The 25,214-nt window shown below is 40.6% G+C and overlaps 1 protein-coding gene across 1 annotated transcript; it reads right to left on the reverse strand.

Moving 5' to 3' along the window:
• Positions 1-308: 308 nt before the first annotated feature.
• Positions 309-25,214, reverse strand: LOC131886954 (uncharacterized). The gene is made up of 2 exons (XM_059235432.1): positions 24,904-25,214; positions 309-2,852 (listed from the first exon to the last, which is right to left on the reverse strand). Exon 2 carries the CDS (start codon positions 2,724-2,726, stop codon positions 1,308-1,310), a length of 1,419 nt encoding a protein of 472 aa, XP_059091415.1. The 5' UTR covers positions 2,727-2,852; positions 24,904-25,214; the 3' UTR covers positions 309-1,307.

The following is a 25,214-nucleotide window of genomic DNA, read 5'->3' on the forward strand; positions in this document are numbered from 1 at the left end:
TTGGCTTGCAAGGCTACAACAGAGTTGGGCGAGACTCTTATGCACGGAAAGATCTCTCATCAAGTAAAGGCTTCCAACATTTTTGACATTTGCTGCACTGCACCCAAGGAAGAATTATTCTGTTTCTGCTTGATTGGAACCTCAACGATGATGATTACGGTTATTTTGGATTCAGCAAAATACCAAAGTAATCGTTCAGTAATGAAAAGTATGACTCAATTATTGGAGGGCATGAATTTGAAATAATTCAATCGGAATGATGGGAGCTCCCATTTCTGAGAATTAAGTGATAACTTTTAACCCTCAACGTTATTGAAGAAATCTCATTTATTAGCAACCAGTTACCAGACAGAAAATGATGGATATTTTCACTATTACAGTACATTTCATGTTTAGAAAATAAATAAATTGACATGTATATAGGTAGAAACAATTCCCACATTACAACCAACAGTTGATAATAAAAGACAAGAAAGTGCTCCAAGCAGGCAAATTGTCGAAATACGTGTTGTTATCATGTTCGTATATGGGGCCTTTCTTGAGGAATGCTTTACTTTTGTGGGGCTCTCCAAGACTCTTCAATATCCTGGATGCAAACAAACACTTCAGTAGATATTGGTAAGTGTAATACTTTACGTTCGAAGAAAGAACTTCACTTTGGAGGTTGGGCAATGCTTTAGCTCTGTACCCTCTCCAAAAGGGCATTTCTACGGTGCCACTCTCCCTCAGTAAAGTGAGGGAGCACGTCGATGAATGAGAGAGGAACATTCGCAGAGTGATGAGATTAAGAGAAATACACTTAGATCTAGGAAATTTTTCGGCACAAATCTCGATATCAGCCAAATTTTTGTTTGATCTAGTGTTTTGGATTTTGGAGTAAAAAAGGTACTCTTTTAGAATTGATTGATCATTAGGTCTCTTTTGCAAAAAGCCGAAGTAACCAGGATTTATTGCGAATGTAATGAATCCAAAAAGTTATGAGCTTTTCTTTTGATTCTTGCTATATTTTTCGAGCACTCCAAAGAATTTGGTTTGCGGCTAAATTTCACGCCAGAACTACACTTTCTGACATTATGTGCCTCCTTGGCTTGGAAAAAAAGGTGACAACATATACTCGCTATCCATACTTTATAATCCTTAGAATGTTTTCTACAATTTGCTATGGGCAATAAACTTTTCTAGCTTCGAAATAACACTAGATTTGGGCTTTTGCGAGTTCGCCATCTAGTCACCCTGAAGAAGCGAATGAGAGGAATGGAAAAAGGAGTCGGTCAATATTTGCATTTTTATCCGCGACCCAGCAGTACTTAGAACTTTCTGAAAACTTTTCGGCATTCCTCTCGAAACTTGGAGCTTAAACAGCAATAAATGAGGATATTAGTGGACGAATTAATGACCAAAAGGAGATGACTAAGACTAATAATGACGACGGACCACAATGGGAAGGCCTTGAGTCCGGCCTCTTGGCATTTCATGGCCTGTCGAATGGTAGCCAACTCGTGGATGTTGAGCAACAATCGCGGCAAATGACATACGAGGAACACCATAATGAACCCCATAAAGATGACCGCCAAATTGTCTTCCTTCTTGCGTCGCGATTCATTGACGGTGACAGCGGGCGCGGCGGGCGGAGCTTTCTTCTTCCTCGAGAGCCGCACGAGGACCTTTCTGGACTTGATGACGGGTTTGGCATCGCTCACCACCACCTCCTTTTTTTCAGACGTGCCCACTTGGGGCGTATCAGGCGAGGGACTTTTGTTGTCAGTCCCAGTTTCATGTTGACCAAGAGGGATCATCTCGGTGTGCTCTATGGGAGGATTCAGTGTTGGCAAGAAGTCCCCTGTGGAATGAGAATGATTGTCTTTGGATTTTCTCTCCATGCACCATTTAAAAGCGGGGAACTTGGAGGTGCGGCGACCCTTTTGCTGATGGTGTCTGGGATTTAGGCGTCGGTTCTTTCGAGCCTTGATATCTTTGTAAATCCCCACGTTCAGGTAGACGAGCATTACGAATGGAATGATGCCGAGCACGATCAAGCGACTCCAGTTGAAGTAGGTCGTGTAGATTGGAGCTGTTCGCAGATCTGTGGCTTTCAAAGCGAGTTCGTAGTCCACCGTTTCATTGGTGGTGCTGTCCACGACGGGTGTATAAACCACCTCAGCCTCGAAAAATCGGGTGATTGTGAAAAGAATGGCTAATGAAGTCACAGACGCCACATACTTCACGATCCGCTTGGTCAGAGCATTGGCCTCGTGCATGGCTTGACTGTAGTTCAAGGGGTAATGGACGGCAATGAACCTTTCCAGTGCGATGGCCACCGTCATGAATATCGATGCCGTTATAGCGATCTGGTTGAATGGATACAGCAAACACGGGAATAGTCTTATGTGCATGTCACTAACCAAATCGAACTGCTTCCGAAAGCTCTCGAGGATGGAACCAAACAAGTACGTGGAATCGAAGCACGCCATCGTGACCAGCAGAAGATTGAAAGCGTTCCTCATCTCCTTGCGCGACAAGATAATACTGGCCACGATGTTCCCGATGATTCCCAGTATGGCAATTATCGTTTGACAAACCCCCTCCATCCAGAACGAAACCTCATCCACGAATTGAAGATCAGCCGTGGAATCGTTGGGGCAGTTCCCCACCATGATGAGCTCCTCCGTTAGATTGGTTGAAATCCCCAAGAGGATTCCATCGGATTCCCCATTCTCAGAAGTCATGGTAACTACAGATTTGGGCTGGCTAATCCGAGCGGTCGGCAATACGGCTTTTTACGCTTTGTTCTTCAATCGATTTCTTTAACGGGACCTCATGTAATCTCTTGGGACCTCATTCGATTTTGGACTCTGCAAGGCAAAATTTGGAAAAAAAACATTAGCCCTTCACGTTCAGCTTCGTTATCCCGGGAATTCCCCCGGCAATACAGTTCGAAACTCCAGATTCGCAATCGGATTGGGCTCTGCTAACACCCTTTCTACGGAAGAAACCGGGCCATTTTTTTCGTTACCTTCTACTGATGTACAATGTCTAAACTACTCCATAGTGGTCGTTGTTCCCCAAGAAAATGGATGGAAATGTTCTTGACACGTTCTTTCCTATGGTCTCATTGGGATTCGTCTCAAGAATAAGACGCTTCAACGTCAACTATTTAAGACAGGCCATTTAAGAGCAAAGCCGACAGAAACGAGCCGTCAAGTGTGAGTTCAAATTGTCAAATGATAGTTTCGACTGAATATTATCTCCTTGTTCAAAGACTCGAGAACGCTTACTTCTTGCTGCTGGCAAAGTAAGGCCGATTGAAGGTTCTTAGAAAAAATTGGCTTTGGCGTTGATCTACGTATGTTTAAAGCTGGTTCGGGAGTTCTGGCCGCAGCCCAGGATAGGTCATAATTGAATGAGTGGGACTCACAAGATTGTTCCAATATCCATTACCAGTCCATTTAAAGGATTGCTTTAGCTTTGACCTTTGGCCATCCCTTCCTTTACGCTCATTTCATGGAATTACTGGCCTTGCGAGAGAGAATGATGACACCTTAGGGTTTTGAAAAGTTCGTTTTTGTATTCCTTTTTTTTCAATGCCCTTTGGGATTTCCTGTCGCAACTCTGCTTAGATTGTTTAAGAGGTTCACAGAGACCTATTCCGCAAAAAGGGAAAATGCGCCTTTTATTTTTTGCCTAAACTAGGTCCTTTTGTCCCTCCCCCCTGTTATAGTGCTTTATCATGAGCTAGATTCTTTAGGATAGATGTCCTAAAAGGAATACAATTGTGTGGAATGTCTCTTTGAGGGCCCCTGAAACAATGCTTTAGAGCCTCACTTGGAACAAAAGTCTATTCAAGATAAATCGAGAGCGTCATTTTAGAAGCTGTAAATGGAAAACATCGATCCCATGATATAACAGGATCTAGAAACACAAGTGAGCTACATGTTTATGATGAATGATGCGTCGATGTGGTGGTAGTATTTTCGAATCTTGGGTTTCCAAAGCCCTAGTGTGTGTTATGGATTGATCCGGATACACCAAGGATAGAAGTAAGACCGTCTTTGGAAACCCCAAAGGTAATGCATCGCATGCTATCCAACGATCGCATTATGAATATCCTTCAGATTTCCAATTAGGAATTATCTCTTATCCTCAAAAATCTGGTCAATTTGACATTAATATAGAATATCGTGAACTAGGATAGAACCAAGAATAATATTTCGTATATTTCGTTTTTTTTTTTCTCGAGATCCGTCTCGATGATTATTCGGCTTTGGTTTCCTCGAGAACATGTACCTTAGAGACCCCTTGAAGATCCAAGTGAAATGAGCAGTACAACTAGTAGTGTTGCTTCCAACTTCTTACTGTATTTGTAGATAACGTTTATTATAAATACTACGTACCGTTTTATTGTCTACTATTCGTTCTAGGGTACATGTGTTACGAGGTCTTATAAATACCCTTTGTCCAAAGGTCCTCCTGTTTTGATTAGCCCACTTTCCGCCTGAAACTCCGAGTTAAGGTCTTCTTCGGTCCCTTAAATACGAGGTCCGCCAGACCTAACGTGGTTCAGGGCATTCACAATCAATTTCCAATAATAGTCCCTGGCACAACAATTTATCTAAGGTGTTGCCTGTGGCACACTCGAACCCAAATTGAGTTCCAAAAACGCCTTTTCACGTGTGATCTTCTCTTGAGCTCAGAAGGCGACTGAAAACGACGCTAAAGCTGACCAACTAAGAGTTGTCCATTATAGTGATTGGCATTGCAAGCAAACGAGGACCAAGGACAACAAAGGAGAAAATGAAAGAATGAAAGAAGACCATAGGGGGCAAAAAGAAATGGACCAATGCTCCTTAGAGACTGACCAATATTGATGATGAGTGACTGCCTCATTCACTCATGATAATATTGCCGTCTAGTGAGGATGGCTTCTGCTCTACTTCCATAGTGGTGCGTAGTACTCATAGTACTACATAAGCACGTCTATCTTTTCAAAGCAAAAATTCTGAGGACGTTCATGACACTTGTACTGTGTAGGATGTAGTACTTCAAACAAATAGATTTGGGCGCTCATTTAGATGACATGACGCGTCCCACTTGATTTGTATAAAGAAAAAGCCTTACATGGTTATTCTTTTTTAAGCATAAGTAAGAAATGATTATCAGGAAATGTTTAAAACGTTCCCTACGTTTGATCAAAATGAGAAGTTATTGTCACTCATTTTCTAAACATTTTGGTAAATTTGATTTTGCCATTAAAATCAAATGTAAATTGTAGATTAAAGAACCTGAAAATAAACACAATACAAAAAATGAGAATTCAAAAGCTGTCATATCTTAAAAGCGGATTGGACTGTTTACGGAAACTTGTTTGCAACCGCAAAAAGTTCTGCCAATTCGTGTCCAAGACATCAATTGAAAAAAAAGCCACGGGTGGCGATTGAGGTTCTGAAAGCGGCCATTAGGTGGCACAAATTCAAGAAAACTAAGGAGTTTCTTGCCGAGAGGCCCCCTTCTCCAGTCTTGGCCAGTCCACTTCCCACCCCCTGGAACCTTCATGTGGGAGTTGGCCTTGGGACTGACAGATAGGGTGCCTAAAGGGGTTGTTGGTTTCAAACATCAGAGACTCGTCAAAGAAGCTATTCGAGCCAAGGTGCCTTCAGCCTGAACTTCGCCTAAATAAGGACTGTTCATGGCAAAAGTCTGAAGAACGATTTTTTTCAAATCAAAATGATTTAAGGAATATTTGTCAAAGCGCCTGAGTTTGTTGGCACTTCATGTGTTACGAATTTTGTAGTTTGCAATTGTGAATCTTTCCTTTTTGCGCTTTTAGGGCATTTGAAGCATGTTTTGATGTTGGGATATGAAAATACTTCTTAACCGGGCCAATGATGCTCAATAGACGGGTAAGCAATTAAGATACCGAACCCTCTACCCCCAACATGAGCCTTAGTTCTTAGTGTACCTTACGTGTTTCTAAGGAAAAGTCATATTCATGTTATGTTATGTTTTGAAAATATTTTGTTTAAAATAATAACTCTTATCGTTCAGAGTCATTGAGGGTGGAAAAATGAATCGCCTATGGACTCGATTTTACGCTTCTTTTCAACCGCAATCTTGCCTCCACCACTTTTGAGGTATCAAAATGGTTTTACATAACTTAGCCTCGGGCTATCTTGGTATGAATGAAACGAACCAACCTCGGTTTAAACTGAGGAAAACTTTAAGTCGTTCATATCTATTAAGCTCTTTCCATCTCTTCCTACACGTTCCTCACGAACGTTTTACTCTATAATTCAAACTGTTGAGGTATTGGACGGAAAAATAGGAAAAAAATGTAAATGATTTGATCCCACAACACCTGGGGAGCATATTCTAGCCGTGCCCTCTCTGCCTCTAAAACCGCTCGGCTACAATACCTCCTTGGAGGGTAAAAATGAAGAAAGATTATATTGCCCTTGGAGTCACCTCTAATGTTTCGTTGACCTTCCATACCCCACTATATTGTGTCACACACCAACCTTTCCAGGGTTTGGTGGAATAACTTTCTTTCTTCACGACCGTTTTCCTGGTTTTCATTGAAAATCATCGGGAATATCTGACAGAAGTTTTTATTGCAGGTACTGTCCCACTTTTGGTCACGACTGAAGCCCTTAATTCCTCAAAGAGAAGTACTTTGTTCGACTTTGTGTTTGAAGTTGTATTGGGTCGAGGAAACCATGCCTCAAACTTTTCATTGTCACGAAAGTCTCGACAAGAATGAAACCATGAAACCAAAGAACAGAGTCGATCTGTCTCCAAAGTTATTTGTATTTCCTCAACGATCGCACACTCGACACGAAGGCGGGTTTGCACAAATTAGCTTACATGTCACACATTCCGAAATTGTTGCATGAAATTAGTCTCCCTAGTTTGTGATTAATTGCTGTTTAGTGAATCACTGCTTTTACCCACATTGAATTAGAAGATCCAAACCAACTTATGTGACAAATCATTGAACAGATTTCAATCTAATTAACCATGAGAAAGAAGTAAAGTAAATTCAAGCAAAATTATAGTCCGGCAACTGATTTTAAGCATTTTTTAGAGGAAAAACTGAAATAAATGTCACAATCAACTCACGCTATGATCCAATTTCATTTTCAATGATCGACTTTAGTTGCGTTACAAAAGTCCCAAAATGTCATTTTTTGCTGCATTTCTGTCACTGTACGAATATCTTACTTCAATATCAGCATACTGTTCGCTTCAACAAGCCGACCAATTGAAAAAATGACAATTTAAAACATGCCCGTCGCAGGTTGGGAGGGCATGTTGCCTATTGACTTTCGAAATCGCCCTCTATCGGCTCAAGAGCGCAAGACTGAAGATGATGCTCAGTACACAAGCTCCGCACTTTTGTGGTATTCTTGTTGATTTTCTTTGACTTTTCCTCCCCTCTTTTTAGTCACCAGAATTTTTGTCAGCGCATTGGGTGTCCACAAAGTTATCATTTGAGTCTCTTGTTCATTTGGTTCATGAGTGTTGCCTAAACAAGCCATAGTAGCCCAAAAGAAGTCCGTTGTACTAGAGTGTTCATCCCTGCCATTTTGTATTCGCCTTCTCCCTCTCTTTCTCCTTTCTTTTTCTCTTTAGCTCTTGTCATTCACAGGGTGTCCGTTTCTAAATCATAAAGTCTGCATTTTAATTTTGCCAAAACTTTGTTATGAGAGCTCTTTGTGATATTGTCAGAAGTTCAGATTTGACGTACAGATAAACATGCATTTTTTAATTATTTCCAAACCATTTCGAAGCTCTAGTAAAGTATGGTAGCCATCCGAATACAGTGCTATATTTGGCCTCTTTCTTGAGAGCATCATCTGCTCTTTTGAAGATATTTCCTGCGAGATGGCAACCTCGTATGCATTTCGAAAGTCAATAGTTTTGCTCCAGAGAGTGATGTCAGCTGTTTGTTTTCCCTTCCCTTTGTAAGGGGAATTGACGTACAAATACGACAGAAAACTTGTTTGGAACAACAACTCGCTGTTTCCAAGTTCACTCTACAAAGCAATAATGACCTAATTACAGATTTGTTCCGTGTTATCTTCCTGTTCATCTTAGCGGTTGCTGGGAGGCTACGAAGATTTTCAAGCTCTTAAAGGCTTTTCTTCTCAAGACTTGGAAACAATCACACCTTCTTGCTTCCTCTTGAAAAGCCAACCATCCATTGCCTCTCTGAGCAAATACAATAGCGCAGTGAATGGAAGACGTACGTTTATGGGTGGAGCACTTCTTCCCTGAAGCCTTCCGTGTCGTCCATTAGACTTGGTCACGGAGTCCCAGAGGAAGCATGATCAAATCGCTCAGGTCTCGTCTTGGATGAAAGTTTGCCAGTCTTCCATTCCCGCTTTACTTATTTATCTTGGCTGGATGCGTAATTGAGGCCTTCGGTTTCATCTAAACCCTGTGGGTGGTTGGAACCAACCGAAGGCTAAATTTGATAAAAAATTAGGACGAGTAAGGAAAGAAAGATATGGAATGTAGATGGGAGAAGTCTGTAGGTCTGAAATCTTCATCAAAGTCAGTGCCCGAAATGTTTCTCCAATTCCCCGAGGGGGATTCACGGAATGGCCACAAAGATTTCCAACACATCTCAGCATCTACAAGGAGATCTGAGAGTTCTTGGGATTGTCCCCAATACAGCAAAGGCCTTTGCTCAATTCGTACCCTCTTATCCCTAACCTAACGTTGCGAGGACAGTCATTACTCGAATCCAGCAAGGTTGGCTCTCAATGATAAATCAAGTAATCATGGGTTTGTGCCCTAAGTCTTTCATCAGACGCTTTAATTGGCATTTCGACCATTCGATGGGGAAATTTCCAACCAGAATGGAAAAGGTTCGCTCTCCTCCATTTTCTAGCTAAAAAAATCAAGATCAACGAAGTTGGTTTTAATCTTAGCGTTGATTAGTCTGGGAAATGTTTACGAGACTCGAACTGAAATGCATCGCTTTTCCAGTTAAGGTGCACTTCGAAAGGCGTCTTTACCCGGGCTCTCCGTGGTATGCCAATCCCACATTTTCCATTTAAAGTTCAAAGGTACCGAACAGGAACCAACCAGACTCAAATCCGCCATGTTTGTCTTGGCAGGGGAAAAACAACAACGGAGAGGTTCTTTTCCAGTTCCGTTCTTTGTAAAGTGCAACACCTTGTTGTCTCTGCTCCACTGGGATATTCGAAGGTTTCAAGTTCAAGAAGCATTTTTGAGCTCACAGTTCGCACTTCTCTTTCAAGGCCACTTCTGTCGACCTTTCAACGAACAGTTTCATTGACACGTTGTAGAAAAAGAAGAGAAAGGAACTTGGAGTAGCCATTGCTGCAGTTAATCGGAATAATGTTCTTTCCGTCCGTTGAGGCTAACGATTGAAGGTGGAGGGTGCCTCCCTCAAAAAGACTTGACGTGGTCAGATTTTGGCCTTTTGTTCGCCACGAAGAATGTGCCAAGGCTCCTGAGACAACTTGCCTCTTTCATCTGGCCTTCAATTTGCGACTCAATTCTGAGCCAAGAATGGGAGCCCACACTTTTACTCCCCATAATCTAGTAGTGTGCCTTCATGAAGCGTTAATGGCAAGGCTCCCATTGGTAGTGAGTTATCACGTTCAGAAGAGTATTTATTGCGAGTGTTGTGATGGTTCGTACAATGGAAAGAATCTCATTAAAGAAAGGAGCTCATTTTCTTGGAAAATTTGGCACTACAACACTACCCTTTAGGCTTCTTCACAACAACTCGTTAGTCAGTAATCTGCATTGCTGGGAAAAAATGTTTTGGCGAAAAAAGACGATGGTAAAATGATATCAAGATGCGGATCAAGAAACTCATTAAGGAATGAATCTTTTCGTACATTTAGCTGGTGAGATTTGCGTGTTGGCTTTAACTCGGAATAATGTTAAAAGCCCTTTGAACAGATGGGACTGTGTTTGTTCAGTTTCACAATAGCATAAAGAACGTCTTTAAAGAGGTGTCAAAACTTGTTGACGGCGAGGGTTCTCAATTACCATTTAAATGGAGATGTCTCATCAAACACGAAACCGAACCTTTGCCACCAATTCCATGGAGAGGAGCTGGTTCAGCAGACAAATTTTGTTTCATGTTGTATGACTTCAGACTATCTTCGTAAACCGAAAGAATTCCAACACCCAATAGTCCTTTAAATATAACTGTTTTTACGTGCGTAAACCCCAATCGGTTTTAACCTTTTTCCATTTCTCATCCACGAGGGGAATTCGAGCAATGAATCACAAACAATATTTTGAGATATCTATGTTTCATTCAAAAGCTGAACCCGGTTCATTTGGTTGATCGAGATAAGCGTTTTTCACTTATTTCTGAGTGGAACAAGATTAAGCTTAAATGGCAATGTAAGACTTCAAAATTTATGACACACTTGACTTAATTCGATATTGTTCTTTCTTAAAGGCCTTTGTGTTCTTTTATCTTGAAAATGGTGCTATCTTTTATCTGTAATCGGACCAGAAAAGCTTTTCACAAGGTGGCATAGCCTTGAAGTGAGTAAAGATTATAGATATTTCATGGGTGTCGACGAAAGCGGCCTTAAAGACACGGTTTTGAGCAATAAAACCGACTGCTCCCAGCATTTGGTGCGTATAAAAAAGTTATATAAAACTTCAAATCTCTTGTCATTCGAAAGTTACTGCACCAAAGTATTCGGTTTCCGGAAGAGATTAGTTTTCATTCTAGCGATGTACTTAAAAGGATTCAAAACCCTAGACTGGATCTAAAGATGTAACTCTTTTTTCACGGAATCATAGACGATGAGCCTAGATTTGCCAAACCATAGCAAAAATATATATGATCAATATATGCAGAAGGCTAAATGCTAAATGATTCGATCACTCAACAACATCTTATAAACCTATCTTATTTGAAAAATATCTGACTTATTCATTTGTGCGAAACCGTGCCTAAACATTCAATAGTTAATTTAGAATACAAGAATTTGACACATCCAAAGCAACTCGACATGTTAGATTTGAAAACGAACAGTGCATAATTTGTTCTTCCCCGCACCCCCCCGCCCCGCACCCCACTTTTGGTATTTCACATGAATTAAGTTAAACGAGCATCCAACAACGTTCTTTTAGGTTTCGTCCGTTTTGATTTCAGTAGCAACTCTGATTCCAGATTAGAATTCATCAGCTCCTCTATTTTGACCTTTGGCAAAAGCTTTTGGTGTTTTTTGCTCTTCGCTTCGTCATTGCCAAGACATGAATCACTGAAATGTGGAGGGAGATGCTAGGGTCTATAATTAACATTATGGAAGTTAGTGAATGCATTGGATTTTCCTTCAAGGGAAACCAGTCCCATGGCTTTGCTATTACAAATTGAAATCAGACGAATTGGTCAAAAGTTGTGCCCTCTCAAAGCACAGTACATAAAAGGGTACAGGATGAATGATTTAGCCCTCTAGTGGTAATCAATTACCACAATAGAACAAAGGTTCATTTAATCTGCAAAGAGTCACGTACTAAGCTTTGAGAGCCAGTAGATCCAGTCTTTCGATTGTGGTAAAAATTGAAATATGTTTCTTTAGCGACCTGAGACCAGTCCCATATGAAGGCGAAAACAATTCCGATGTGGCATTTCTCGACCCAAGCAAGCATCCTGGTCCCTATCCCAATGGTTCATGGTCTTGGGTATGAAGTTGAGAAGCGTTTGGGGCCTTCAAAACAGATCCATCTGTTTAATGTACAACCCAACTCGCCAATGCATAAAGTGCATACGAAAAAAGCCATTCTATATGCATGTGCCTCGTACTTACAATGATTATTTTCAAAACTGAAAGTACAGAAAAAAAATCTCCTGTTGACTTTCGGATGTCAAAGTGTCTAGTCAAATGCTTTTGATGATATCTAATTTGGAACCTATCTGTTCTCGACGTGTGTAAAATATATTTTCGTCTGACATTCATTGACATGTCTTGTTGTGAGAGTTCACTTTGCCCCTTCTAGGGATGAAATTCTTTATATGGCTCAAATATCAACTGTGAATGACATATTTAGATAAGAAAACTAACATACTGTATAATACCACTTCCTTGAAGAAATCTTAATCAATTTTTATGAAATATTCGATCCACTAATGAATTCAAATTGCCAGAACGAAACAGTCCCCCAAAGTAAAGCTGATCAGAAGATATATTGAAAATTTTGTCCAAATTTGCCATTAATGATGGTGGTGGGCCTACATGCACCGAAATTCCCTTCGTTGTGAGAAAGGAAGAAAGAGAAATGAATAGAGCGAGAACTCCAAAAAAGCTTAACTTCATTGTTCGTTTGAGCAAGAGCGTTATGAGTTTTTAAAACATCAACTGGTCTTTTTCAAAGCCGTCGGTGAAAGTAACGGCAACCCTTTAACGATAACATGACAGCTCGAGAGTTTTATAGTGCCCTCTTGCCGACTCTATCACGCTATTAACTAATCAAATCTATTCATGAATATCTCCTTTACTCTGGTAGTCTAAGTTAAGGATGGAAAAGCCAGTTCTTGGATCGGGCCGACCATGAGCTGCCACGTGCTCCATTCATCTCCATGATATCCTCCGTTGGAGCATATCTTTCCCTACCAGAGTAAGACAAAATCGATGTACAGTATGTAATGAAACATATTACCAACACAATCATCCTATGTACGTAGTATTGGTAACATCATTACTCCTCTCTTTCTGGATCTCTCTCTCTTTCTTCATGGCGCACAATGCTTACTTGCTTGCTTCGTCTTTGTCCAAACTTGAGACCATTATTCATATCTTACCGACCGTTCCTCAGCTCACACATAGATTCGGATTCTCTCCCATCGATTATTTACATAATGATCTTGCTTCAAGACCTCTGGAATATAATCTTGCACTATAACGAGTCATAGTTAGTATATTTTCTTCCCTCCAATGTACGTTCAAGACGTGACAATTCAAATATACGTAGTAGTTCGTCTGTTGTATTGACCCAAGCTACCCTACGGCCTTAATGAAGGCGGTTAACGACATCCAACAGAGAACTGGTCTATTGGTTTTATGATTGTTAGTCTAATGGGTCATGTGGAGAGTTATCCATGAATGATGGCAATGAGATTCTAATGAGAGAAAGATAGTAAAGAGTATAGAGAGGAAAAGCATGGTGAAAGCCGTTCAATAGGTTCGATGAACCGGCAATCATTTCGGGTAGTTTTCCTTGTTTCATAAGTGTGAAGCGTTCTCGTTATCATAGGCTTAAAATACCGAGCCGGTTTACTGCCTTTATTCGGAGAATCTGCAAAGCATACTAGTACAGAATTTTATGAATGGAGCACCTTTCCAGATGCTGTGTGAACTAATGAGATTTTGTAAAGGTTAAAGAGGTGCACCAGACGTGAAAAATGAGGATGAAACCAGGCGAATGCACACGGCCATTTTTTACCAACTCTCAACCTTTTAAATTCCTTTGTGCTTGCGCCTGTTTTTGGCAATTTATTAGAACCCTTTTGAAACCATTTCGAATTTGAGTTAAATGGTCTCAATCAAGTTAATAATCTTATCTTTAATGCGATGTGTAGGGTAAATCCTAGCTAGTACTTTTAAAAGTCATAACTAAGATTGGTCATTTCAATCAAGGCCTCCCGTTGGCAAATTTTGTAGTTTCAATGACGTATTTGTTTGAACTAATTTGCAACACATGGTCATGCAAAAATTAAAAAAAAAATCACGGGCGAAGCAAGGCTTTCGTGCCTTATATGCGGTAATTTATCAGTTATTGAACTTCCATAGTTTTGTTAAGAATTTGAAAGGTGCAAAAAAATGCAGAAATGTATGAACTTGCCTAACTATTGGTAATTTTTGGAAACAATTACGATCGTTGCTAAAGTTTTGCTCATCATCGTGACCCGGATTGAAAAGAATGTAAGTATTGGGAAAATTTCGCCAAACTTCAATTGTGTCAGGTGTGTCCGAATTTCTACACTTACTTTGTTGTATATTGCGAGTAAATGTCTTGTCAGCGGGTTAGGAAATATATGTTTATGGTGTCTACTACAACCAGCCGTTATCTTTCTCGTAGTGTTTTAGTACTTTTTCTTTCTAACTTCCATCATTCCATCTTTTTTCCAAAAAAAACAAGCATTCAAATGTTCAATGTTTAAATTATTGGTTGTCAGGTACACAATTAGTGGGTCATTTCGAGAAAATAAATAAAAAAATTGAAGCCCAGTCTCTCTGTCTTTATAAATTGTTGAATCATCTACCAGTGAAAAAGGGTTCAATGTGTCTCCGGTTTTCTTTCATGTGGAATAATTGTTATGGCGTTTGGTATACTTTTATTCAGCTCAAGGCTAGAAAAGAACCATTCTAAATCCTGGTCCCACTTTCATAATGTTACTTCAAAACGCCCGTAGTATGCTAATGAACTCCATGCAACAATAGAGGACCAAAATATTTTGTCATATTAAATTGACTGCGTTACACCTTTTACATTAAAAACACGTCGGCCTCAGTAACTATATTTTCATCATTGCTCAAGGGATGTCAAACCAATTCGCGAGTGGGACTGAATATAGATAAAACCTGATTCAACTCATTCTCAAAGCTCAAGGACAATTTCGTAAAACGTTCATGGGTGGTGCCGTTACGGAATTAAACCTAGATCCCACTGTGAGCACACTATATCTGTGACATGAATTAAATAATTCCAAGTCTTTTGCTCGCTAAGGAAGCAAATGTTGACCGCGAGAACTGTAGAGCAGTTTTGCACAAAGATGTCAGATTAATTGGTGTTAATGCAGTCACCCTAGAGTGAAGTGCAATAACATGGTTGTCGGTTGCTTCTTGGTTGGATCCCGTGTCTTTCCGACTTCTGAGAGCAACAATTAAGGACCACCAACGAACTCTTCAAGTGGGAGCTTGAAAGGAGTTTATGAATGCTGGTTCTCAATGGAATGGGAAAAACTTTTCCTGGACGACTCGAACACCACTCCGGGCAAGGATTGAAGTGTGAGAAGAAAGGAGGACTTTAAGGCCTCCCAAGGCCGACCAAGGCCGACGCGGGTCTCTTTGAGAGGGTCGTGTTCAAATCAAACGGTTCAGTGGACTTTATGGCCGGGTTTCCCGATCGTCGAACACAATTTATGCAATACCGTACAGGCAGAAGATCGAATACAGCGCTCTCCGGCAACATGGCTGGATTGGTGGTCAAGCCAGATTATGGGCTCTTTTTCATGGCGATAAGCCGAATGGTATAGACTGCATTGAGGTAGCCAAATGGCTCATTTGGGTTTGCATTTCCGGTGAATAACCAATGATGATAATAATAATGTGCACTGCTCTCTTCCTCTTGTAGCCAGCCCAAGGGAGCCATATCTGATCCCTTTCGTGCAGTACAATGTTCAATGACGTACAACTGGGTGGTTCCCTCTGTTCAGCACAACTTCCGTAGATATCATTTTTCATTTTCTGACTTGATGACCTCGAACGACCATCCGAAACAAACGGTTAAACTAAATTGGGAGGGAACATTACGTGCGATTTCTACCAAATCGAAACCTCTTGGCCAACCCACCGACCTCATTCGTACGTTACAAGAAAAAAAGATCAACAGTAGACCAAGATTGAAACGAGTGTGTGATGCCTTTCTTCTTATAAATAATGAAAGAGCTGAATAGGGCCATGGATATCCATTTTGGTTGCTATGCGATCCCCCAATATGAGCAGTTTTACAGACAGATTTCGTCGATACTTCTTCATTTTCCCTCATTCTAAGAGGAACTTGAAACGACGGAAACTCAATAAAGAACTCCACGGCCTTCCTGTGTGTCAAGTACGTAAACCATTGTACCAAAGGAAGACGATGTTTCTGACGGACGGTGGAGCTTCTTCTCCCTCAACTATGTCAACGGAGAAATCAAATCTCCTTCTGGCAGACTGATCCACGGGAAAGCGATCCAAAAGCTCCGATACTGTTCAATGCTATCCAGTTTCCTTGTTCGCATCGATATACCCCCCTACTTGATGGAACGAGTCGTCTCGGATATGGAGGTCGAAGCAATACTGCTTGATTGTCCACGCACGCACATCGAGACACATCACATGTTTGGTATAAAGTACCCTGGAGCGAAATTGGCGGGTCCCTATATACTGTAGGCAAACACTATGCGCTTTGTACAATAGTCGACTAACTTGAGTCGACCCCGTTATTTGATTTCGTCTCGCATCAATTTGTCATTCGCCCAAAGGAGCAACTCCCGAGTAAATAGGGCTCCCGAATGGAAAAGGTTTAGCCTCCCCAATGTCAAATGCTTTAGGACACGCACACTCAGGACCCCCATATAAGAAAGGTGATCCTTTCCATATGTTCCCATGCCCAATACTACTTTTGATTTATTGACGTGGAACTACCGAACAATGGGGCACTCACTCAATCGGTGCATGAGACGAAAAACTAACAAATGGATGGGTTGCAGGGTCACGAGTTTCTAGTCGGAAGCTCCTAATTATTACACGAAAAAAATGGGTCGGTCGAGGGTATTTGATTAACAAATTGTACACCGTTTTACAACGACGGTTTTCCCCGGTAAAGGTCAAGCAATAGCTAACAAGTTTCAACTTGCCTCGGTGTTTTCCAAGTGAATCGATCAATCGCAATCTTTCAGTTGGGTTTGAAGAAACTTTTTTTAAATGAGGTCACTAGGTTATATAAAGGTAAACAAAACTTTACGAGAAGCAGATCTAAATGTACGATTTTTTACTATTCCTACCGTCGTACGAAAAACTAAGTTTCCTGAGTTACCATCTTAAAAGTGCAGTAATTGATGGAGCATGCATAAAAGATGACGGTTATCCTGTGGTTATTTCTTATAGATGGGGTCTTTTCTTGACGAAGTCTAACAGTTACGTGCCATGAGAAAAGGCATTTCATCCACACCACAAAACTATCATCATCGAGGACAATAGAAGCCTATCCTAGCTCGAGTTGTAAAGGCTAGAGATACAAAGGAGGCATGAGGAAATCTAATTTGGAACACTGGTGGAACATTTAAGCGGAGTTCTTCAAGGATCAACTTTTCATGCGTTATGCAGTGGAATTTAGAGTAAATGTAAAAAGTGCTTTTTCGATGAAATTTATCAATAAACAAAGGGGCATCAAAAAAGTCTTTGAAGTGCATCAGAAACCGTTTCTTTACAACGAACAAAAAGAAAGACATTTGCAACAAGAAATTCGTTTAATAAATATGATCAAATTATTATGTCTCGTGAAAAGATGAACTTTAGAAGGAATTAAAACCCAACTGACAGCATCCGTGGGGTACAAACAAGGCTGTTGTGGTCGCAAATGTGGGAAGTCTAGGCTATAAACCACTGGAATATGGATGAGGACGCTAAAGTTGAAAATAAACAACTTTGACATGAGTCATTGAATTGCATTCTCCTTCAAATGAGAGTGGTCCACAATCAATGCAACGACATATTCCAAATTTCAACTGAATGGGGCTTGTCAAGTGAACACGTTCATTAACAACTGACGTTATCCCATGGAATAAAATCAAAGACAACATGCCCGCCAAAACGGCACTGTGCATGAATTGAAATTTGACATTTTTTATTTCATTCTCCTGCTTGTCTAAGTAAATATCATTGTGGCATTGAGTAGCGAATTACGCTAAACATGTTCACTTTGTTGGGTTTTGTAACACAGCTCACAATGAAATCACTTGATTATTGAAAATTCAATGGGCGGATAGTGCGAGCTGACCGTGATGTTTGTCTTTGTTCTCCAAAATGCCCAAAATCAGGGTGCTGGACCACATTTTTCCTTGAATTTCTTTCAATTGGCATCCCCTATATAACGGCTGGGTCAAAAGTTACTCGTTCTCAAAGCACAGCATATAAAACGGCACAGAATCAATGAGTTGGCCTCCTTTGGTAGACAACTACCCCAAATGGGTCAGCTCATTCATTCTATATGTAGTCAAGTATTGAACTCTGGCATAAGGTAACTTTTGACCCAGTTGTTCGATTGAGTCGAAAATTGACATTCGTCATTGCAGTGGCCTGGGGCCGGTCTCATTTGAAGAAGAATGAAATACGTTCTCTCAATTCCAAAATGTCAATTCTCAACCTGGGCATATTCCAGTGCTTTATGGCCAGCCGTATCGAACGTACACTGAGAAAGTTTTCTATGAATGCTTGTCTGACTATTCTTTTCGTGTGAAATTACCATTGCTGTCGGGCTTAACCGCAATATAACCTCCGACATTCCAAGTCCAAAAGCCATTCATCCTCTTAACCACTCGCCTGCTGTATTATATATCTTTATACAAGGACACAAATGAGAAGCATTTCATTTTCCTCCTTTGAATAATTCATTTCTGTTCAAGTTGGCTCTGCCATGATCTGGTTCACCCCAACAATAATTCTTTCGTGAAAACGTATCATCCCCCTGAATACGACTCTTATTCGCCATATTCTTAGCAGCAATTTCCTTCATTTATTCAGGCAAAGGTGGTGGTTCTCACTTATCTCTTTTTCAAGCCGAGTATGATCTTTCGGACATTTCAAGGCTTGCAATTTCAACACTACGAAACGTGCTGATAATCTGGAAAAGACCATTTTGAAGGCCTTTATTTTTCCTCCGTGTTTGGAAGGTTTTTCAAGACAACTGGATCACTCAGCAAATTTCAATTATCTGCGTAGAATAACGTTGCAAATGCTCAAGTTATTGAAGCAAAACTGAGGGATGATCAATATTTACGTAGGTAGTGCGGCACAATATTAAATATCATCTAATTATGGTCTGGCATGACTCCTGACCTCAACTCGCCTTCAATTCCAAAGCATGCCTGTATTCATTCATTCTTAGTGACCCAGTCGATGGTAGAGGTGAACCGCGTTATTAACACGTTCTAGTTATCTTGAACTTGCTAAATGGTTGTTGTTGTCATTATTGGTACATATTCCTCCTCCGCTTCATATTAAGATTTACAACTGAAGAGGCGAGATGAGTTCCAAACAAGTAATTGGCAAACGGCAAGCATAGATAACATTTTAGGCAATGATCCAAGAGAAAGTCATTCGTTACCCTTCGCAGGCCTCTGACGGTCTACAAACCAAATAAGGGCCCTTATTTGCAACGTCAGACAACCCAAACAAAACTGGAGGACGCGCGGTAGATTGCTAAATAAACTACTCATGCCTTGCCTTGAACGCAATTTTTTTTCCGGACATTATATGACCTAGGTGACTAATTATACATAAGATTTTGAAAGAATTTGCCAAAAACAACAAGAACGCATTATAATTAAAAAAAGAGAAATCGGCCAAATCGGCCCTTTATTTGGTAAAGGCTGAATCACAAAGCGCCCTCTGAAGTGCAGAAAGTAAACCATATTTCGTGCAGCGAAAGGGGGCTATGCGAACAAATGAAAGAATCCGTAATAGACTTCGAATAGTTTCGGAAGAGCTTTTTGGTACAAATCAAATCCCTCTGGTGAAGCTTCATTTTAGTGGAAAAAACTCCCGAAAAGTTCAACTGATCTTTGCTAATCCTCTGTTCGCCGAAGGTGAAAAGTTCATTCTCCTTTGGAACTCTTATATTTGATACCAATTGAAATCTTTGCGTTATTTGGTAATGATACAATTTGTTTCCAAATTGGCTGCTTTTCAGCCATGTGTACCAACAAGTAGTCATATAGGTTGCAAAAACCTTTTCCTCGTTCCAGGAATACATTGGTTCGACCAAATGTCATAAACAGATTGGCCATTTTGGAGCGAACATATTCGAGTTTGCAGCCTTCATAGTGGCGTTTGCCTCTCTGTAACCATTGACAAGTTAACTCTGTCGGCTTTTAGGTCTTCAAAGTCGGCCTGCTACCTCAAAAGTTCCTTTGATGTCCAAGGGCTCAATTTTTAAGCTGAACTTGACGAGCAGGAAGGATCTCGAGAAAAAATGTCTCCCCTCATTTTAAGTGGTCATAAAAAAGATGAAAAGATATGTTGTCCTGACTCAGGGCCTATAAATAAGAATGAACAGTCAGACTAAGCAACATCTGCCCGGACTTCTGATGCTGCAAAATGCTTTCTATGGTTTAGCATTGTTTCAAGCTCTTTGACAGTTTCCTCAACAGAAAGCCTAGTCATCCAGCTGAAGGCCAACCACTTGCATTGGAGTCATTTGCCCATGAGAGTGGAAAAGCCTTTTCAGCTTCCTGGTTTCTTCATCACAAAGAGCTCCCCAGTAAATAGTCCTAGAAGAAGATTTTCAAAGGGGTTTCGTCACCCTGCGCTCCACGCAGTGAAAATCTACCTTGAAATTTGCTCAGTTCGTTGTAGGACTGGGTGGCTCAGAAAATAACATTCAGGATGACAGCGATTGTCTGAGCAAGGCTGGAAATAAATGTGTCTGGTTTCTCCAGAGCCAAGCGAGCCAATGCCCATGTAAAAGAATTCGAACATCGAACTTGAACCCAAGACCATGACCACAAAAGTGCAGCAATCGTCTTGAAACCCAATTTAAATTCAATATAGGGTGATCTTCAATCCAACTGGTATAGTTCGTCGTTTCGCCTTACTATTGTTGCTCTATGTCGTCGTCGTCCTCCCAAAAATAAGAGCTGTCGCTCGCTGGAATCCTCAACAGACTGGCTCTGAAATATCTCACTTCTTTCTATTGGTCCTACTTTTTTGCCGAATGGAAGAGAATTTGCCGAATCCTTATTCGACGTCTATCCGAACGTGTCTTGAATAAAAAAGACATCTTCATTCATTCAATTCCAAAAGAGCAGCCGTGTCTTGACCCGATATTTCCGGCTCCCTAAACTCAACAGTCTGGCTGGTTGGTCCCGCTGGTCCACATGAGATTGACAAGAATCAGGTGTAAACCCGATTTAGAGGAGAAGCTGCCCATGGGGAGGTCTCCATGGGGTTGTCGGCAAGAGTGAGAGTAAAAAATAATGCCAGAGGAGAGGAGAGCTCAAGCAAACAAAGTCTGGACCAAGGTGGATTGGTTTGGAGAGATATTGGGTTTCAGTGCGAAAATTTGGCTCTATATTCAGCCAACAACCTCGTTTGCGCTTGGCTGACCAACTTGAGATCCAACTTTCCGTTCTTTAGGACCGGAGGATACTTGATTCAAGGGTGAAGAAGATATCTTTGATTGTTGAACGATGCAGTTAAAATGGTCTCATTACCTATCTTACGGTCATCTATTCTTCAGTAGTCCTTGATTGGTGAAGATATACTAAAATCAAATGGTGAATTGTGACAACATGCTTCAGTGGCCGGAGTACGAAGATTGGTTGTACTTTTAGCTTTAGGCCATGAAAGTACAGTTTTTCTTCCCAATTGGCCAGAACATGGGAAAATGACAAAGCGTAGTTCTTCTTTTAAAATCATTTTGTGCTCTGCCTCATTATTTTTTAGCTCAAAAAGCTGATCTTTGGACCTTCTTTCTGATATGCCGTAAGAGTATTTAGAATTTTCTCTTGAGATGATATCAGTCACTTGGCCGTATTTACCACCTACCACCTGCCACATTTAAACAGCCTGGGTATTACTCAACTCATTGTCTGTCTCGTTAGATTATATGCTGTATGTGTAACAGTTGCCATTTCATGGACCTAAAATGGTCTCTGAACAGGTTACGAAATGCCTTGAAATGGACAAGTGTCTTGGGGGTTAATTATGATTCATTACTGTACATGCGCGTGCTTGATGTCAGACTAGACATTCTCTTATATCTCATTCCGAGGACCACTTGAATAAAGCGCCAAATTTGAATACCTGGCGGAAAAAGAATGGCTCCTCATTTTCAACGAGGATATGCTGCCCCTAATTTGAGTTGTCGAGAAAGTGTGGTTTGTGAGAATACATGCTTAAACTTGCAATGAGTTCGGGAATTAGGATCAACTAAGGGGAAATTGATTGGCGAGATGCTTGCTTGGCCAATGAAAAGTCTCGGGTTATTAGATTAGTTTCGTTGCGTTGCTAATCCAAACTCACGTAGAGTAAAACTTGGGTTAATATCCCCATTTCCCAANTTAGATTATATGCTGTATGTGTAACAGTTGCCATTTCATGGACCTAAAATGGTCTCTGAACAGGTTACGAAATGCCTTGAAATGGACAAGTGTCTAGGGGGTTAATTATGATTCATTACTGTACTTGCGCGTGCTTGATGTCAGACTAGACATTCTCTTATATCTCATTCAAGAGCGAAAACTTCGGAGGACCACTTGAATAAAGCGCCAAATTTGAATACCTGGCGGAAAAAGAATGGCGCCTCATTTTCAACGAGGAAATGCTGCCCCTAATTTGAGTTGTCGAGAAAGTGTGGTTTGTGAGAATACATGCTTAAACTTGCAATGAATTCGGGAATTAGGATCAACTAAGGGGAAATTGATTGGCGAGATGCTTTCTTGGCCAATGAAAAGTCTCGGGTTATTAGATTAGTTTCGTTGCTAATCCAAACTCACGTAGAGTAAAACTTGGGTTAATATCCCCATTTCCCAAGGGTCCCCATAATGGATTAAGCGGAGTAAGCGGGCTGAGTGACACCCACACGGTTGGGAAAATGGGAAATTTGTCAAAACGAAATCATAATTGAATGCAAGGGGGCTTTTTGAAATCAAGAGACCAAAAGGAATAAGTTTGCTTTTCGGTGACATATTCAAGTTTAGTTCAATAACACATCATATGCTTTAAAAACACATTTCAATATTCGCTTATTTCAAGCCTTGTTATATCTGGTGCATTTGGGGATACTCCCAGAAGATTCAAAGATGGCTTGACAACTTTCTTAGTTACTATATACTACCTTTAGAGCCATCAAGCCTACTTAATAATTTGGACCAATTTTGAGCAATAACCAAGAGGCAGATCTTGTTCAAATTTTAGGACTATGTGTCCAAATACCCCAACTAAAAGAAGGAATAAAAGGCAATGTTCTAATTACCGAAACGTGTCTTAAGCTAAATTTTGAACCTTTTTGAAGTGCCCACGAATGTCGCCAAATACTAACTTGTTCTTTTTGGTCTCCTGATTTCGATGTGCCCCTTTATACGATTGCATTTCCGTCTTAGTAAGTTTCCTTTTTTTCCACCGTGCCCACAAGAAGATAACAAGGAACGGGACGGCAAATGTCAGAGTTACTTGAAGTCTCTGCTCCTAACAACGATTTCCTCATTCGGGCGGCTTACTTTGTAAGTGCTCCCCGGGGACATAAAGTTGGTCACCAATCTTCATCCCATTCTTTTCTAGGAACTCCCATTTGTCTCCGTTCCAGTCAGCATAAATTTGAATACTTCCGATGCGATGCCCTCTGGTTCCAAAATATTTACAATATGCTGAAAAATGTGCTGATCTCAATTTGGTACCCCTCAGGAATTCCAATTTTCCAGTTAGATCCCAACGATGAAATTTCAACTCCCGTTGGGAACGGCATCATAAAAGTGTGAAAAATGGCACCATCCACGAGATCTCTCTCTTCTTGAGCGAAGCGCAGAATCGGAATGGTGATTAGTCATACTTTCTTCCCACATTTTTTTAATCCTAAACAAGCTCTCTTGGAAATTTGGAGCCTAGATCCTTGGCTGTAGCTTATCGGGAATTCCAAGTTTTCTATCTTAAGCGGCAAAACCCTACGTCACAATTCAACACATTAATAAGACTTGAGTTTGATACCGTGTCAAAGCGAGGTGATAATGAAATGCATTAACATTTACGCCCACTTGACATGGCATGCATTTTTCGAGACAGCTATGAGAAAGGGCGGTGGCTCCGCTTCGAAAAATGTTCATTGGCCCCGACCACAATGGTCCCAAGTTCCAATCAAAAAGGGCCCATGTTATAGCTAGCTCAAGCAACACGCAAGAATTAAGATTTCTCGCAATGGAACGACCGGATCCTATGATGAATGTGTTCAACCACTCGAAGGCTAAGCTCCATAATAGTTGTAATGTTATTTCAAGGAACTGTTTATCGTATTCCTCCCCGGTGGTCGATTATCATGTACTTGAACAAGGCGAGGGAAAGGGTGAAATGGGTGGAAGGGAATTTAAAAACCTGTTCAACCCACACAAAGTTGCAATGCGACATGGAACAACAAATGCTTGAGCAACTTCTCATACAATGAGGAATCAGAATGATTTTCCAGGTTATTAAAAACTTCAACTGCGTGGGATGAACCAAATACCAACAGAGAGGCTGATGAAAGCCAAACAGAAATGAGTTCAGGTAAAAAGTTGGCATCAAAGAAATCGAAAGCATTAGAATAATCAGCCATTCTATCTTTTCAAATAGCGAGTGAAAGCACAGTTCAAACTTTCTTGAAAATAAAAACCAGATCGAATGCAAATGGCAGATTTGAGAGAGGCACCTTTGAGCGCTTTACTGGATCAAGTTTCTAGAATTGATCGCTCAAATTGAAATGGGCCCAAATAAGCAATCAACTTCCTAGAATATGTTTTTGTTTTGCTCGGCTCATTTTGCATAAAGATGGCATAGTTGACTTCCACGAAATTTCATTTTTTTTGACGGTTTTAGCACGATTGGGTTGTCCCTTTTTGTGCAACTGAATGCTCTAATGTGATCTTGAAGAAAATACAGAGGGCAGAGAAGAAAAAAAAGTTTCATTATTAGTATTTGAAAAGAGATATTTTGCTACAATCTGAACTGAACTTTCCATTTTGAGAAAGACAATCTAGAAGGATCATTTTTGACGAAAAAGAACTTGAGGAAGTTTCCACAGGCTTTCTTTCCGGCCAAATAGCATCCTCGCTCCCCAGCTTCCTTTTGATATAATCTTGACTTTCCCGATAACTTATATTGACTCTTTTTTGCCTGTGGATGTCTACGGTCCATTTTCATTTAACTGAGGGATGATCTTCCTACATCTTACCTGGTGATGAACAATCCTTGCAGTTTTGGCGATCAAATTGACTTAAAGAAGATCCAAAAGCACTTGAGACGAAACAAGATCCACGTGGCAATTGGAGTGGGGTAGGGCTAAGAATTTGTCGTAGTTGGGAAACACAATGCGACAATAGAAAAAGTTCCTCAGTTGTGACAAGATCTCATCTCCCAGGTCGTCCTCGTAAATTGGTGTGGTGCTCGTTGTTGTCGAACTTCTAGGTGGTTTGATATTGACTCCTAAAAGCACTTGAGTCCGAAGAGGCTCCAAAGGTTTCGTTTAATGCGGCTCTGTGGCTT

Source organism: Tigriopus californicus, chromosome 9 (genome assembly GCF_007210705.1).
Source record: "Tigriopus californicus strain San Diego chromosome 9, Tcal_SD_v2.1, whole genome shotgun sequence".
NCBI lineage: Eukaryota > Metazoa > Arthropoda > Copepoda > Harpacticoida > Harpacticidae > Tigriopus > Tigriopus californicus.

Excerpts from the sequence above, each read along its gene's own strand:
- LOC131886954 (XM_059235432.1), bottom strand. The coding sequence starts at position 2,726 with ATGACTTCTGAGAATGGGGAATCCGATGGAATCCTCTTGGGGATTTCA.